This window comes from Metopolophium dirhodum, chromosome 2 (assembly GCF_019925205.1).
Source record: "Metopolophium dirhodum isolate CAU chromosome 2, ASM1992520v1, whole genome shotgun sequence".
NCBI lineage: Eukaryota > Metazoa > Arthropoda > Insecta > Hemiptera > Aphididae > Metopolophium > Metopolophium dirhodum.
In genome coordinates this window covers 9,500,300-9,518,998 of record NC_083561.1, presented here as the reverse complement: position 1 = coordinate 9,518,998, position 18,699 = coordinate 9,500,300, and the positions used below count along the sequence as shown (strand labels likewise).

The 18,699-nt window shown below is 33.1% G+C and overlaps 1 protein-coding gene across 2 annotated transcripts in view; it reads right to left on the bottom strand.

The window, feature by feature from the left end:
• LOC132937955 (probable serine/threonine-protein kinase nek3) overlaps window positions 1-18,699 on the bottom strand; it is a 249,940-nt gene that overhangs the window by 4,205 nt on the left and 227,036 nt on the right. For both annotated transcript variants that reach the window (XM_061004593.1, XM_061004594.1), the window contains exons 3-13: window positions 11,352-11,453; window positions 11,159-11,287; window positions 10,353-10,503; window positions 10,099-10,274; window positions 9,829-10,037; window positions 9,077-9,227; window positions 7,249-7,411; window positions 5,642-5,843; window positions 5,216-5,349; window positions 4,719-4,875; window positions 1,256-2,495 (exon numbers count right to left, since the gene is read on the bottom strand). In XM_061004593.1, the coding sequence (XP_060860576.1) occupies window positions 1,256-2,495; window positions 4,719-4,875; window positions 5,216-5,349; window positions 5,642-5,843; window positions 7,249-7,411; window positions 9,077-9,227; window positions 9,829-10,037; window positions 10,099-10,274; window positions 10,353-10,503; window positions 11,159-11,287; window positions 11,352-11,453 (2,814 nt within the window). The remainder of the gene's footprint in view (window positions 1-1,255; window positions 2,496-4,718; window positions 4,876-5,215; window positions 5,350-5,641; window positions 5,844-7,248; window positions 7,412-9,076; window positions 9,228-9,828; window positions 10,038-10,098; window positions 10,275-10,352; window positions 10,504-11,158; window positions 11,288-11,351; window positions 11,454-18,699) is intronic.

Genomic DNA, 18,699 nt, shown 5'->3' with positions numbered 1-18,699 from the left:
TGTCGCGGGGGGGGGAAGGGTGAAATGAGTTTCCGCTATTGTTTAAAGTCAATTTATAACAAGCCATTTAAAACAATACAAAATTCCGCGTGTTGTATACTTTATCGTTTTAAATCATAATTTAATTTACTACTCAAATAGTTCGTTCTTATCTTCCGTATATATTATTATAATATGAGCCGTGCCGTAAAATACAAATAATATAAGTAGGTACACTATGCACACTGGCACACTATAGTAGTGGCTAATTATATAAAAGAAAGAGGCGACAATGCGAAATGTGACTACTATATCCAACGTCAATGTAAATAATTGAAAAGACGTTTATTATTTTCATTCGATGAAAATATATTAAAACCAACTATTTAAAAATCACACCAAACGCACTATTCTCATAATTCTAACGCTATCCAGCATTAACTTTAAAATAAATAATGCAAAATTCACTTTTTCCGAACAGTTTTACATCTAAACGTACTTATTACAGATTGAAGTAAAACCGTTTCATTTCCCGTAGAGCTAAAATCGATCCACATGTGAAATTTTTTTTAAAACTTTAAAGACTATTGCTTTTTGATCATGTACAAATTACGTACCTTACTCTGAATTGTTTATTATTTAATTAGGTGTTTCACACAAATATAAAAACCAAAAAAAACAGATTTCGTCATTGTATTTACTAGTTCACAAAACCCAAAAAAATGTTGTACCACGCCATTGCCAACATTAATGTATAATATTATAAGTTTTTTTCAGGAATGAAGTTATTTCTGAAAAAAAGTATTCATAATTCAAAGAACTCAACATATCAAAAACTATTAGGTAACGTTTTTGAAAATATTTTTCATAACATTATTTAACTTTTTTTTTTTTATTGATATTATATCTACGTTTTTTAATGTCTTATTATGAAGCAGAAAATTATTCGGAGTATTTTCTTATATATAAATCAGAATTTGGGTGAGTAGTTCATTAGTTATAAGACATATTTAAGTTTTAGATGAGTGGAGTAGTGGACCAACATTTTGAAGTGTTGCCCTTGTGCCACTCCACTCAGCTCATCTAAGCGTGAAATACTTATAACTCGAAACTCATAAACTAAGTACTCGTTGAAAATTTAATTTTTGTGTATCGAAGTACTCGAAAAAACATTGCGCTTTGGAATAAAATATGTTGTGATTGAAAAACGTAAAAACTTAAAAAGGATTACGATAAAAATTGCATATTATACAAAATGAACACAACTACAACTGACCTTTATCTTTTTTCAAGCACACGGGTACTTCGGCACCGGCCGACGACGATTTCATGGTGCCTGCGAACTTTTGAAACCTGAAGCTAAGCTCCTTAAGCCGGTCGGTGGACTTGGACCGCCTAGGCAGCGAACCGTGCACGCAACCGGTCACGGTCACGCGGCCGCCGCAGTCGACGGAACCGTCCGCGGAACCACCGGAGGCGGCGGCAGTGGCCGCGGCCACTGTGCGCCTGTGCCTCATCGTCGACATGGCCGTGGTCAGCGGCAACTCGAACTCGGCAAAGTCGGCGCCTCGGTAACGCAGCGAACCAGTGGACACGCCCGAATCGTTGGAGCTGGACGAGTCGCGGTTGTTCTTGCACGGAACGCTCGACGACCGTCGGATGTGCACCAGCGCGGTCTGTTGATCGTCCGCGGCCACGCTGCCGTCAGACACCGTCGAGGCGGTGGACGTGGCGCCCGCCGAGGTGGCGTCCGTGGGACGTTTGGCGATCTGGCTGGTCATGCTCTCGGCCGACGAAGTGTGATCCGAACAACCAGCGCCACGGCTTGACCGGTCGGCGCCAATGCCACACGTCAGCCCGTCGTCGTCGCACCTCGAAGAGTCTGCCGAGCTGGACCGCCTTCGATGAGGATCGTCCGCCGCCCCCCCAACGTTTTTCCAGTCGTTGCCGTTGGCCGTCGCCGCTGTAGACTTGTACTCGTTCAGGCTGGGTATGCTGGCCGACTTTTCGGCTAGGCCCCTGTTCATTATATTCTTCAACATGTCCTGCTGCTTGTTATTTCCGCTGCTACTATTGTTGTTGTTGTTGTTGTTGTTGTTGCCCGCCGCCGTCGGACTCATGGGCAAGTAACCAGGGAACTGGTTACGCTTCGTTTCCACCATCCGACCGTTGACCGGTTCCATGGTCATGTAGTCACCCTTTTCGTCGGCGCCGCCGCCGGAACAACGCTTCTGATGGCCGCACTTGTCGCAGGCGTTTGACAGGCCCGCCTTGGTCAACACGTTTTTGGCGTTTTCGTAGTAGCATAGCGATTCACTAAACTCCAAGTTCATGTAGTTTTCCGTCGGCTTTCGGCCGTTATGGGCCGCCGTTGGCTGTTGCTGTTTGCCACCACCACCGGCTGGTTCCAAGTTCATGTAGTTGCTTGACGATGGGGGTGGCAGTGGTTCCGCGTGCTTCTTTTTCTTCGAAACGTCCACGGTCGCGTAAATTGCTCCGTTGTGTTTGCAATTGTTCTGCAAAAATGTTCGCATCAATGTTTAATTCGATGAAAATATAATTATTTATAATACATATAAAGATAAATTATATAGGTAGTGGTAGTTACATAGAATATAGCTAAGATAGTAATAGTAAAAAACTTAGCCGTCGCGGGACACCTGGCAGATGTGAAACACCAACAATTTTACTATGGTAATAATGTTAAAAATTAAAACGCCACGGTCGACGGGTAGTCGACATCTATAACATTGCCCTGCAATCCATGGTTGAAATATAAAAGATTATTGCATTTATACCTTTTCTAGATCAAATATTTGATGAAAAACCAAAAATAGCAGCGTAAAGGGAGCCAATAATAATCTATAGTATACATGCGTCGGAATTTTGAATTTGTTAGCTGTTGTCAGCGTGTTTTTGATGATGAGAAAAATTTATGTTTGTGATATCCCTTTACGCAGCCATTTTCTTTATGGTGATAACAATCCGAGTCAATGGCAATAACCTGTATATTTCAACCATGCTGGTCGACAGTGTCGACTACTCGTCCACAAATATAGTGCTCACTCTGACGGTTCATAATTTTGATTGGAAATGAGATAACGTTTTCAAATATATTATAGGCGATCAGGTACTGTCTCAAGAATCTAAGATCCAAGGGGGTTGGGTTATCGAAAACTAGAAGAAAATGTCGTCGTATTATTTGAAAAGGATATAGGTCAAATAAAATAATATTTAATAATTTTCTCTATTCGAGAAAAGTTTTCAAATCGTGATGTGGAAACTGTACGTAATATGTGAAGCATAGATTTAAAAAATATTTCGTCGATCTAGCAGAGTATTTTTAAAAAGTTTTCTTGAAATCTGTGCCGTTCACAATAAAAAGTTCAAAAAGTTAGTTTTGAGTTAATTTAAATTTATCTATTAATAGATTGGTCAAATGAATTGGTTTACATAAATGCGCTTATGATGTGAATTCGGTCTTTTATCGGCATTGTATGATATGATACATCCAAATATCTTTTAATAATAATAATTTTTATTCCATTCAGTTACATTATGAATATGCAATATACATTATATATTATAATACAATTAAAAAAAAATGATAATTGAGTTGAAACCCTTCTTTTTAAGCTAATTTGTGGTGAGTGCTAAAAAAATCAGTGTATATATCAGTATTATACACTGATTTTTTTGCTCTATCGTTTAGTTTTAAAGTTTTAGTTTTATTTGTAAAATCGTTATCAAAATTAAATAAGACGTTCTAAAAAAAAAAAAAATACAGAGAAATTGAACGTCGGAAGTTTAAAATTATTTCTTATACCTCCAAGTATATTATTATTTATTTATTTATTATTTTAAAATTTAAATTTTGTCCGTTACCCTTACCTAATATATACCTTACATTGCATTTTTTTTAAAGTTCAAATACAAACGGAGTGTTGTAGTTTTACGTTTCTATTGATTTAGTCTGTTTTGTACATATCGATTACTTTATTTTTTTTTCGTGTTTACTGTTGTACAGTATTTTGTTCGTACTTATAAATAATTTATTCTAATTGTATAAATTTAACGTTCAGTCATTTTTTTCAAGTAGCAGTTTTGGACTTTAGTACGTAGTTAATAATAATTATTCAGTTGCTATATTATATTGATGATTTGGTTATGTTTATCATCAGTCGTCAGCAAAATATTTTTCTAATGATTACAAATAAAAAAATCAATTAATGCGTAGTGCCAAATATGTTGGTCGGTGGAATTACTATTCTTCAGGACGGTTGTAAATAAAGGTACACGATCATAATTTATTGTTTACTAAAAAAAATAAAAAATACTGCCTCCGTAATTCAAAAGTAAACATCTAAACACTGGTGTATCGATTTGTGTACACTTCGGAGTGTGTTTGGATTCTTTGGCTTCGGGTAGCGTATAGGTTTTACTGAATGAGCCACAAAGCTGTAGTTTTGTCAGATTTATTTGGTAGATGTATAAATGAATATAAATCAGATACGTTATATTTTTGTTCTTATTCTTATTTTTAATAACACATTTTTTTTCATCCTAGGGTGTCGATGATCTTATGACTGGATTTTTATTTAATTTATATTTGATATAAAGAGCTGGATCGACGTTTTTGTAAAAAAAAAAATTTCCGTGCATCTCGCACGAATAGGTATAAGTCTTGAAAACTATAAAATATATAATGATGCAATTTATAACACAATACGTTGACTTACGGTAAAATTTGGTATCTGATTGTCGGTTAGATGATTACTTCGTCTGCAACGAGGAGGCATCGTCATCCAGTTATTATGAGACCAACAAGTCATGGCTCTCTGGCAAGGGCACATTCCGGTGCATTGCGGGCTATCTGTTTGTTTCGGCGTGCCGGCACTAAAAATGGCAAAACGGCGAAATATTATTCAAATTGCCGCTCGTAGACGATTTGGCACTCAAGGGTACTACATAGACTGTTATCTCGAGAGTTGTTTACAACTATCTCGATTACCCATACCAATAACAGCATTTATATTTGCTTATCAAAATCTTATACTCGTAAATATCGATATGTTACAGCATTATATTTTAATGGGCAATATTATAGTCAATATATATATATATATGTATGTATATACTTTACAACCCCTATACGAATATTTACATGTTCACGATGTTTATAGAATATTACAATATCGAAACGACCATGTATGTATGCAAAATTAATATAAATTACTTGGATTTTTTATGAACGGCCACGGGCGATGGAGGCGTATCGTAATTTCCGTAGGGGTTAACTTCCAACGAGGACTTGATGTTCCGCGGCGTGTCGTAGTATTCATCTTGTATGGACGAGTACGGTTTATTCGGCTGTAAAAATAAACGCATTACGATTAAAACTTGACAATAATTCAAAACCAATATAGATAGATTGTTATGTTTCGTTTGACAGAAAATTTAAAACAAAAATGGAGTTTCCGACACGTAAATGTCACAAACACACCTGTTAACCTCTAACAGTAATTTGTTAAGCTTTTTTTCTCCGTTTGAGATGTTTCTTTAAAAACTATATTGTTCGATGAAGTTATATCGTTCATGGAATAACTTTTAAAAGAAAATTATAAATACATAAAATGTGATTTATATTTGATCGATAACGTACTTTTGTGTTTGGGCACATAATCTTAGGAGTGTCGTAATTATTGAGGTAGGATTGTCTAGATTTGTCCAATGTAGTGCACCGGCATACACATATCGTATCCTGCTGAGGTAGAGGCATTGGAGCCTTTTTCACTGGCGTACTCGTTTCTGGCTTTAGGTGTACTGGTTTCGGTGGTCTGTTCGGTGCACACGTTTCAGATTGACTGAAATTTGATGATAAATTATTATTCGTTTTGAATGGATCTCAATTTAAATCAGGAGCGTTCAATATTCAAAGTTATTTAAATGATTCAAATTATATTGATTAAGTATCTAGTAATATTATAGTATTGTAGTTATATCCACTTATACCTACATAATATAGAGGCATGTGGCCTACATATCTATATAATATATTATATATATATATAAATGAATGTATGTGTGTCCATATTACCATGGTTACCGTGGTTACCATGGTTACCATAGGTTTTGAAGCTATTATAACAATAATTATTGGTTGCCGGGCAACGAAGTGCACGGGATCATTTGGTATACAGAGATAGATTAGACCTCTGGGCAGAAGATAGGCTAATTTAAAAAGAGAGAGGACCAACCCCAGGAGGTGCTCAAACATGGATTTTGAGATTTCCGATGGAAATTTTTGTTTATAAATGGTTGCCGTGGGTTTCAAAGTTATTATAATAATAATTATTGGTTGCCATTGTTTTAAAATTGTTGTTATGGTAACCGTTATATTATAAAATAAAACATATATTATTCATATAGAGTTGGCATTTTTAATGGGCAACGAAGTGCACGGGACCAGCTAGTTTTATATAATATTAAACCATATATGAGAACTAAATAAAGTATGAAAAGCAACCCTCCACTTATTTTCAGCGACTTCGGCCACTGAATAGGTATACCTATCTATATTTTTGTGTGTGACCGGTACCGTAAATGTTTATACCCCACCCCAATTCACAGTTCAGCATTTAGTAAATTAATTTGTTTAATGAAATTGTTTTTAAATCCGTGTAAGGTATTCACGCACAATATATTGATATTTATTTTATGGTCATTAGAAATTGTTTATTAATAAAGTATTTAAAAATAGTGCGAACTTAAGTAGCTTGCATTATATGAGTATGAGCGAATGTAATAAAACTATATTTCAAACAAAATAAATTGTTTGAATTTTAAACAGTGTTACTGTTACAATAATATAAACAATATATAATTAAAAAAATTATTAAATATAATTAATTATATTTTATTTTTATAAATTAACTAATTATTAATTTTTATTTGTGGTTATGAGTGTTTCACCATTAGTTAAAATTAAAAAAAAAATGCTAGCCACAATTTGCACAATTACAATCAGAGAATCCAAAAAAAGTTTTTTAAACATAAATTTCAATAGTCTAAAATAATTTACAAAGCATTTAAAATAAAATAAAATATGTCGTATAGGTATAATACAAGTTGTTTATAACATTTAACAATCCTAGACTTACCGCACGAATTGTGGGTATATATGTATAAAACAAAAAGGTTTGTTTGATGTTCTATAGAACTTATATAAAATCTATATCATACTACTTTAACTTGTATGTATGTACTTACATTTTGTTCATTTTGTCAGTCATGGAGCCGCATACTTTTCTAGGTACAGAATACTCGGTACCACACACAGAGCTGCATCCGGCACTTCCGCCACTGCTGCTACTCTGCGACGACATATATCCGCAACACTGGTGTCCGTTATTCATTTCTGGTATGTAATTCACTAAACAAAACAAATAGAAATTATAGTAAATGATTTTAGATTAAAAGCCTTAAAAACTGCACTTATAGTCAATGTATGGGTAATGGGCATGGATGTAAGATGTATGGTATAAATATAAAGTAATAGGTACATAAAAGTAAATATCTTCAATATGTGTGTAAACGTTTTACTTTTACTATTTATTGTCAGGTAACAATACTCCGATCCAAAAAGACACGATTGTATTGTTTCTAACTACGAAGTATTTAATGGTGAATCGAAATGAATGTTTTCCCTATCTATTAAATTTAAAATTCAATCATTTTGTTCATCAATCAATACCTACATAATGTATGTATTATAAATTACGTCTTCATCTTGGACGATTACGCGTACGCGTATTACGTTTTGTAAATTCAAATCTAGAAGCGGCATCTCAGATTATTCCTTTGCTCGGTAAAATATTTGAATGGACAATAATGAAGTCCACGGCGAAGGATTTTATTGTTATCGATGGACCGTATCATTAATATAATTATATTATGTTCATTACAAATTTAATTGGAAACGATCAAACGATCGACACAATAATACGTTTTATATGCAGGCATCAAGTTAAATTTTATGAATTAGTAAGTATTGTTCTGTAATTAATTGTTTTCGCAATTCTGTATGTATTCTCGTGCCAAACGAATACATACAGGTACCTAGGTAATAATACCGATCGCTCAATATTTGAAATAAAAATGCGTATAGGTATGTGCATATTATATGCCTACCTACTGCAGCACGTATAGACCATAGGTTATGAGAACAGAATCGCGTGTTGGACTGTACGCCGTTGTTACAAAATGTATGAGAGGGAGAATGTTTTAAATTGTCAGGAAGAACGTAGCAAATGTGTTGAGACATTGCCAAGAAGGTTACGAATTCAGAAAAGCTCAACGGTTCACTTAGGTAACACGCGGATACGTATACATTTGACCTTGCAATGCTCTTAACATGATATAATACGTTTGATACCTTATTTATTCGAATATTGCAATTTATTCTATTCCACGTATGTAGTATACGTTTTTTTTATTTTGTAATCTCAACTTATGTGTTGTATAATTAAAAGTTATGGTGACGTTTAATACAATATTAATGGATTATAATTATGGAGTAGCAATAAGGGATCTACTTGGTAGGTATTAAAGAGGGCTAAAGTTGTTACTTGATTGTTAATAAATAGTAACAATTAACGCTTGGTTCTTATGCTAAATTGATTTTTCGTTCTTAAAATGTTCAACCATTATTGTTTTTAATTATTTTTCCTATTAATTGCTTATAATAATATACATATACAATGTACATATAGGGCAAAGGCATATGTACTAACTATTTGTATTAATGGTATGTTCGCCGAAATTAAAATTATTATAATATGTGTAGTGTCTTTCATGAACTGTATCATAAACTTTAAAGTTGTGTGTATAGTGTATACCTAATTTATACTTTAAGATAACTAAAATTTTTTTCTTGCTCACTAAAATATTGCTTAAGAACCTGAAAATATATTTATGCGATGTGGTTCTCTTGGACTCTGAATGTCATATGTATCATTTACACCAAATGTTTTGATTATAAAGTATTGATTTAGTACCTAGGTAAGTGTTAGGAATAATTTTGTATGAATAAACTTACGCGACGATACATTGTTGTCCATAGTCCACGCTGGATTAAAGCCCATGCTTCCAGGGGTATTAGCCATGGTCGAAGAACGAGACAAAGCTCCAAGTTTACTTATACAGCTGGCACATCGTTCCAAAGCTGTTTCTGGGGTCCATGTGCACTCCTATTGTTTTAAATCAAACACAATCTATATTATAATATTTGTATCATACTATATTATATACCCAAAAATAAAATCTTTGCTTCAGCATTTCTAACTCGTTTACCATGTATCTAATAGATTGTAGAATTATTTTGAAGATAAATTAAAATAATTACATAATTAAATATTATTTAAGCTTTGATTCGATGTACGTTCAGTAAGAAGGTACGTTGTGAGAGATGAAATAAAGTTTTAAATGAATGTATCTAAATACTAAGTCCATCTATTATAATATATTAATATAATATATGTTTACTGATCAATATTTTATCTATGATCTAAAAATGTTATATCAAATACATAGGTACATATATTATAATTAAAAATATCATACTATGTTATAAATTATAGTTTTGTTTTTTATACATATGAACAATATTTTTTTGTTAGTTTTTTGTTGTAAAATTATATGTGTTAACATTAAAAGTTAATATCAGTAAGTGCTTATTCAAAGTTAAAATGCTCTACTTATTACTCTACCTATTCTAAAATCGTTTAATACAAATCATAAGTCGATGGTAACGATGGTTCATATTATTTTGTATTACACTTAATAATTCACCTGTAAGTTTTGATCTTGATAATCTCCAACAGACGCCGTGTCCCCAAAGTCCGAATTATCTAGTCGACTTTCGTTAGATGGCCAACACATGTTGTCTTCACTACTTCTGTCGTGAGAATGTTGATTGAACGAACTTTGATCAGCACCGTACTCTGAAGCTCTAGAATCTAAGCGAGACAAGAGACCTCTTCTGGACGGACTTTCTAAAACTGTATTTAATATCAGGTGTTATAGACTGTCATTAAGCAATATTAAGGCTTTTGGTCTTACCCGACATATTTCTAGAGAGCGCCCTTTTTCTGGTAGCCAATTTGCTTTCTGCTGCTAAGTTCATGCATCTAGTTATGTCGTCTCCCTGGTCGGTGAAACACACAAATAAGCCCTCACCTTTGCCACACCTTGAACCACCCTCGTAGCAAAACCGGTTTTCAATAACTCCATATTTTCTGTGAGAATGTAAGTGTTACGTTATCAAAACTGAAATACGATAAATCACGTTAAAAATTGACAAAATCTATATATACCTTAAGTGTCGAAGTTCCCAAACACCAGCTAATCTTGGGGGTACTCCAGTCGTCATTGAGAATCTTAAGTCTTGTATGTGTAATCTGGCAGGTCCTGCGGATATTTTTGACTTGGGAGGACAGGATGATATTTGAATCAAAAACTGTTGGTCTGCAAATGCCAATATTAAAATGATTGTTATTCAAAATTCCATTTCGTGTTCGATAAACTAACAATCGTAAATGCATGGTCTTTCATATCTCTGTATGAGGTGTATTTTTTTTACACACATATTATTAGGTGCGGTAAACCATTTTTACATCCTCATACTTCTGTCTACTTTCTTTTTATTTTGGGTCATTTCCTTTATCCGCGTCCCTTTTTTTCTTACTTGTTATCTTTACAGTGGATTGCACAATAAACCTCTTTAAATTCTCTATGCATTATTATTATTTGCAGACTGTGTACAACCTTCGTTACTCAGAACATTTCCAACTCACGTAATCTCTACATTATGCACCCCTAAGGTGAAAAAAAAACAATAAGAAAGAATGTCTTACTATTTAAACATCCAACAATGGTTATAAACTTGCTTAGATACATTTATAACATTTATAAGAAACTTTTAGTTATAACGTATAAGTTATAAAATATCTGATACCGCTGCATAATTTGATCGATTTTTGTATAATAGGTACCTATTTAACTAACAGGTTCTAAGTGTCCCGACGGAGAAAATAGAATTGCCGTCAGTTTATATTTGAATACAAATATTTCGTTTTAAGGTAATTTTTTTAACATTCTAATAATATAAACATTTTCTCACCGTCTCCCAGGTTTGAAGATATCTTAACTTGCCACTGTATCAGTCTTTCTCGGGTATCGAACGCTAGTACAACAGTGACGTCTTGGCAAATAATAGCTATCGTGTTGGATTCTTTGTCCAGCGTAAATCCTGAGAATGACATTTCGATTATAATATATTTGTTTGTATTAAATTGTTCGAGAAAATATCTCACCAGACTCTACTCCTAAGAAGTGTTGCAAAGATAACGAAGCCTTCGTCTGACCGTGTTTGTACCGGTCTTTACTGTCCCTGTATAGTTGCAAATGTAGACAATCTGAAAATATACAAATTTAAATTTTTAAACTCAACCATACAAGGTATTTATATATATATATATACATGTGTAATGTGTGCATTTTTTATTTTGAACATTATGTAAACCTTTTTTTACGTGGATTTGTTAGTAACCTACATGTCACTGAGCTGTCTATCTATTATAAATTATCTTTTATCGGAAAGTGTAATTGTTTTAAAAAAAAAAAAATCAGTTTGAACTGTTCACAAAATACCCGACCACAACCGTAATAACTCTGTAACAACAGCAGCAATAGCAATATAACAACAACAACAACAACAACAACAACAACAGTTAAACTTTTACACCGAAACAATTATTATTAGATATTTGTGAAGTGAAAAAGTCACGAATCTAGAATATATATATTCGTATTTTGTATACGTATAGATGGAAAGTGATTTTATATGTAGAGACCGAGGATCAAGGGGCGTATTCGGCGACGGTGACAAAGTTCCCGTCTGTATGCGCGACTCGTCCCCAGCGAAATTAAAAGTTAAATGTTTCCGGGGACACGAGCTGCAGAGATTTCCTTCTGTCATGCCGAGTTTTCGTGTCACACCCCCTAACACACACACGCAGACGTTCGTCGAACTCCAATCGATGGATTATGAATCCGCGTAAAATGTTTTTGCGTGCACCCCCGCAGATGGTGCATTTCGTTTTGGTGAAGTTTTTTCTTCCTCCTGTCCACCATGCACCTCTCTATCGTCGAACACCGAGGAAAAGAAAAAAAAAATAGGGGAACCCAGGTGTTTTAAAGGAAATCACTTCCATTTACACCGAAAAATGTTTCAAAGGCACACCGTGGGGATGAATGGGCTCGGATCCGACGAGCGTTTCCTCCGAAAAGGGACAGTTAAACGCGGCGGCGTGTATTTTAGTAGAGAGATGGAGTGGCGCGAGGAATAAGGGAGCGTGACAGATTTGTGGCCATGTTAAAATGCTTCCTCGTCGAGTATTTATCGGAAAATGTTCTATTGGTATAGAGCCAAAACTGCCCCAGGACGCCACAGAAGTTTGTCCTCGGAAAATGATGTTCGGTGGCGGCTGGTGGTGAAATATTTACTTTCGCGTACGCAAATAATTTATTTAATATGTTTATGGTGGAAAAAACATGGCGTGGAAATTATTTTTATTCATGAGGAATATTGAATTCACCTCTATATTATTTATATGTTTCAGTTTTAAAAATATTGATATTATATTTAAACAGTTATTTTTATTTCGGGAAGTCATTGACGTTTAAATTATAAATTATACAATTTTAAAATATGAACTCAATCATCTATTCGCTGATTGAATTGATTTCTTAAGCTACTATAATAATACATTATTGCCAATTTTCAAATATCAATTTATGAAGTTATTATTGCAAAAGTTGGATATGTGTGTATATTAAATTATATTATGTATTATTTTATTAATTTTAGTAAATACGTATTAATATTAAATTCAATTTAGATGCGGAATTTAATTCGAAACTTTGTCATTAGTTAAAGCGGATTAAAAACTGTTGCTTTGCCAAAACTACTATTCAAACATTTAAGTGCTGTTCTAGGGATGCATAAAGCTTATTTGAGAATTATATAATTTTGGTAATAACTATAATTGTTAGCTTATGAAAAACAATAGAACATAATATTATTTTCATATTTATTGCGTATAAAAACCAATTGTATGAAATCGAGAATGGAAATATTTAATCGTATAGATACAGTACTTATTGATAATTTTTAATTAAATGATTAATGTTATGCAAGGTGTAACTGCTGAATGTCTTTTAAAGTAATTACGTAGGTAGATACATATTGTCATGTACACATAATCTCGTTAGTTTGAAAAATATTTGATTTGATTGGCAATAATCTATAATTTGTATATTTAGTTGTCTAAGTTCGATGAAACTATTAAAAACAGCAGCTTGATGACAGAACAAAAAATCGTGCCTAGTATTATATCAAAGCCGTGTAACCGAAAAGTTTCCAATATTTGCGGTAAACATTGTTATTCCCTCGCGTGTTGCATTTCCTTGGTTTTTGATGACATAAAATCGTGTCGAACAATCGTTAAAGAACAACCGAAACGATATTATAGTAATTACATTTACTGCGCATATATTATATTGTACCTGCATATTATCCCTGTGCGTGTACAAGTTTAATGTGTCTAAAATAATATATTTTGTTTAATTTTTAATTTCTCGTGCGGCGCGGCGTTGTAATAATGGTAATAAGCAATAACTAATGAGTAATAATGATTAAAAAAAAATAACGATAAATTGTCTGATAATATTATTACAATTCCGCGATGAGACCGTCGAGGTGCGTATTATTGTTCAGGTATGATAATATTCAATAAACCGGAAAGGTCACACGGCCCGCGTTTACCCGGCACTACTATTACACATAATATGGGTTCCATTTTTATTTTCGTATACATAATTGAACAATGGTAATGCGCATTAGCTTAGCTAATACGGAATAAATAATGTATGCAAAGAACGACGGCCGTGCTCAAATATATTAATTTACGATTGAAATGTGCGAGGTCGGCTTTTTCGAGTTCCAGGTTAAATGTAGTTTTTGATGTAATATGTATTATGTATGTAGGTACACAGCGTGTTATAACAATGTTTTACGCTTTTTCGACGTTGGAAAAAAAAACTATCCGTCAGTATAAATGTGGAACACGACTTTTCGACAAGTATGCGCATTCCGCGTGATGACTTGATATTGTCAAATTATTGATAAAAATGCGAACGAAATAAAAAATGAAAATGAAAATCCACCTCAACGTTTTCCATTGCAATATTAATAACCGGTATACTTTGCGTACGTTTATACACTTTACACATAATTGTACGTACCTAAAAACATAATTCTATGCACCGTATAATATATTATATTATACGGCGGCGACGCGGTTATTCTTAAATTGGATCGTCGTATAGCCGCAGCAGTGTATATAATACGAGGGCCATAACGTCCAGATACGCTGCGCAAAGTACCGCAATAAAGGTTTTTTCCCCGCCGGTCCCCTTTACCCGACGAACGCAAATTATTGTCCCGACGGTTTGCGTCGTATACGACACGGTGTATGACACGCAATTTGTCGTACACCCGGAACCGACTATATTATACGATATAATATTTCAGGCTTGTCGCGGCCCGCGGGAGGGGAAAATCTTCCGTTACAATACACCCCGCCAATTTATACGATTTATTGGCCAATCATAATTTATATAAGCAGTGACATATATAGATTGTATGTATAGGTAAACCGACCACCCCCACACGTCTACTACACGCCCTCCTTACACACATTCTATTATTATTATTATTATTATTATAGTTAGGAGTTTGAATTTGAAATATTTAAAAATTGAAAATTTCACGCTTCACCAAAATATTTCGTAGATTGTTATTACGAACAATATATAAATTTTTTTACACAGGTATATATTATGTATCCCGATATTATGGACGATGAGCATATTTATTAGTGATTAATGATTCACATATATGATATAGGAAACATTGACAATGAATGGTTTATAACAAGGTGGATATAATATATCATTATATATTATATAATATTATTGTATAAATATCCCACTTAGTTTATAATCGTCGATAATATCCGGGGTACACGAATTACCTTGTTACAACTATTGAAAAGTTATTATCAGTTAATCAGTCATCACTTGACAATATTATCAATCGGGTCTAAATTTCATGAAATTTTTAAATCCCGGTTGATAATTATAATTGCACATCGTGAGCGCCGTGCACAGCGTGTCGGGAGGGTTTGGTGTGAACTACGACGAGCCGCGAATAATAATATATTATTATTATTATCAAGTACGACGCCGCGTAAAATAGGCGTAACTAATAATCATCATCGGGCAAACGGTTACGATATTTAATTAATCGATCTACGCTCACGGATGGTTACGACACACTATGTACAGGAGATTTAGATGGTTCGTAAATAATATTTTACAGGCACACACCGTGTTGATTTCATTTTTCCGTCTTCTGCAGGTGATATTTTTATAATCGTTACATGTCGTGGTATTCAAATTAAAATCATATACCTAGTGGCGTCACGACGTATAGATTTAGATACAGGTGCACTGTAATACCTATCATTTACCTATATATAGGTAAACGTTGCACTGGCATTGAAGTAAGTATATAAGTAAAATGTGTAGTATACTACTAACAAGTAACGATATTGTATTCCATACCGTTTACACTTTAAATACCTAACATATAATTACGTATAGATAATATATAATATAATATAGTCTCTACCCTTTTCGGTATTTCGTAAAAGCTATTGTATTGGTAATAAGTAATAACCTTTAACCTTTAAGTGAATACGATGAAAAACTTTTCATTTTATCGGTAGTAGGTATTTAGGTAAGACTCTTGTTATTTAGTATAATATTATTGTACCTATCAATTAAATCATTTATTTTTCCTTGAAAACAATAAATTAAAATTCGTTGTTATAATAATGTATTATTACATTATTTAAATAATGCTTTTTTTCGCCGTTCATTTTTAATTTAAAATCGACTTGAAATTTTCTTATTTTTTCTTACGTCTAGTTAATTGAAGTATATTTATGGTTTTTTTTTTTTGAATCGAGAACGATTTCATGCATAGTTAGATCGACGCACCGAGTTGTATTGTAATATGCGAATTCAATTTGCACGGGGAGGTAACGACGGTGCCTCCGAGGAATAAGAAATAGAATTGGTTTCGTGACGGGGAAAAAAACAATGCGATGAGTAACTTGCAGGGGTCGAATCGTCATCGCCAAATTCCGACAAAAATGTCATGGGATCACAAATCTTAATGACTTCAGCGTTCTGACGTCTTTGGTTTTAGGACAAATTGAATTCTATCATCATCATCATCATCTTTCTCCAAATTGCTTTACCGTTTATAATCGAGTATTTAAATTAGACGGTCGTCTGTTGTTTGCCTTTCTCTTTGTCTGACAGCGTTACCAATTATTATTACCATTATTATTATTGTTATTATAATCATCATTATCATGATATTGCGTTCACGATATTTAAGGGTGTGTATATGTATTGTATATTATAGTGCTAGGGTAGGTAGACCATATAGCTAATGTCTAACCTGGGACATCTTGAAATATTTATAAATAGTAATTTATATCTAGTGATACTGCAATTATATATATTATTGTGTAAATTGTAATTTGACTTAAGTTTTATTTTTAAATATGTGTAATATAACATTTTTATTACTAAATGAGGTTATGGTAATGTTGTTTATTACTAAACTAACGTACCGGATCGCGTATTTAGATCACGATTTCTATATAGCTACATTATTTTGGATATGACAGTTACCGTGTTTGTATGAATATATATTATTGTTGTGTGTTATGTAGATTGAACATGAAAATTAATCGATAAATTATGTTAATATTGAATTACAGCGGCAAGTGTAAAAAGTGCAAGAAATAATATACACCACGAGATAAACTACATCAGCCAGTCGTCCATGTCAAAGGTATGTACAAAAAAGGTTTCGCGGTGAACGTAATATTATTCAGCATTTTTTTACTATACCTAGTCTATATATTCAAACAAAACTTGATTAAATATAATAATTTTTTATTCTTGAATATTATTGGCTTTTGCTAAATTTTACAATGCCTTTGAAAAATTTATATTTTTTTACAGAGTTATTCTTTCCACCCACAGTAAAAAATATATTTAAAATGATTTCCAAATCAATAAGATTGTAGTCTTGCATGTTTAGTTCCTGTTTGCTTATTCAATATATTCATAAAAAAACAATTAGTTAAATATAAAATAATTTTAATTATTATTATTATTATTATTACTTTGAAATCAATATAATATTTATAATCATATTATCATTACCCACACAGCTTCTAAATGCTTAGAATTGTACATACGTATAGTTAACTGAGACAGTTCTTTTAATTAGATGATTTCTATTTGCAAAAAATTACGATTTTGGTAGTTAATCAATTTTGTAATTAATTTAAATATTGCAATATTTCCCTTATAATATTTTATAACAGTATTGTCATGGTATTTATAACTAGTTTTTTTTATAACTACGTAGAAATTGAAAAAAGCATCGAGAAAGCTTAATCGAATTAATTTATTGAGAACAATAAAAAAAAAATTCGAAACCTAAGTATAAATTGTAGCTCTAAGGCTTTATTTAGCAGTGAATAACTATTGCTTCTTCAGTTATCTTTTGAAGTGATCAAAATGTGACGTTGGATACGTGTCCATAAATTAAGCTCGACAGAAAGAAAATCCAACTGGGAGATTTACGATGAACATTCGTAATATGACGATGAGGTACTATATACTAAATGACACATTGTACAGTATGATAAAAAATATTATATCTTACGCCCTTGTGGTATTGAAGGTGCGATTATTGAAAGACATAAGACTGCTGGAAGGAAAACTTATAAATTCGTACATATTATATAAATTTTAAAAAAAAGTGTAGAAAGCTATAGTTATAGGTTGGTTCTCACGTTGGAATCAAAAAAGACTATATATTATAATATACATATTTTTAGAAAACTCATTTGATACGATTTAAAAACTCTGGACCTATTGTCAATATTGTTCTTTTGCAGATTATCATTTAATGAATAATGGTTCATGGTTATATAAATCACGAATTAACCTATACACAAAACATGCGTGGTATTACTTAATATAATTTGATTTTTTCGAAAACCATTTATCTAACACCCGTTGCACGCGTTTGGTCTGTCAAAACGTTTCGGCTGGAAACACCCGGTGTACGGTATAGGTATATACGCAAACACGGCTATTTCCGGTGTCAAAAACAGACGGTTTCCAAAAGTTTGGGCACGCGCGTCCAAAAACGGTTTCGAAAAATGCAAGATCTTTTTCTTCTCACGCGCGGACACAGTTCATGTTACACCGCCGCTCCTTGCATTAAACGCGGTTAGGAAAGGTAGTTACGGTCGTTCTTACGGAAACGTGTTAGGCGTACGTACCTATATATGTCGTTGTATACATAAACGTGATAATATATATAATACAATTTATTAATATCATAACGACAATAATATCCCAACACGTGACTTTTGCGAGCACGTGGCAAGCGGAGCAGATGACGTCTAGCCAGTCTACCCCGTGGGATATTGTTAGGGT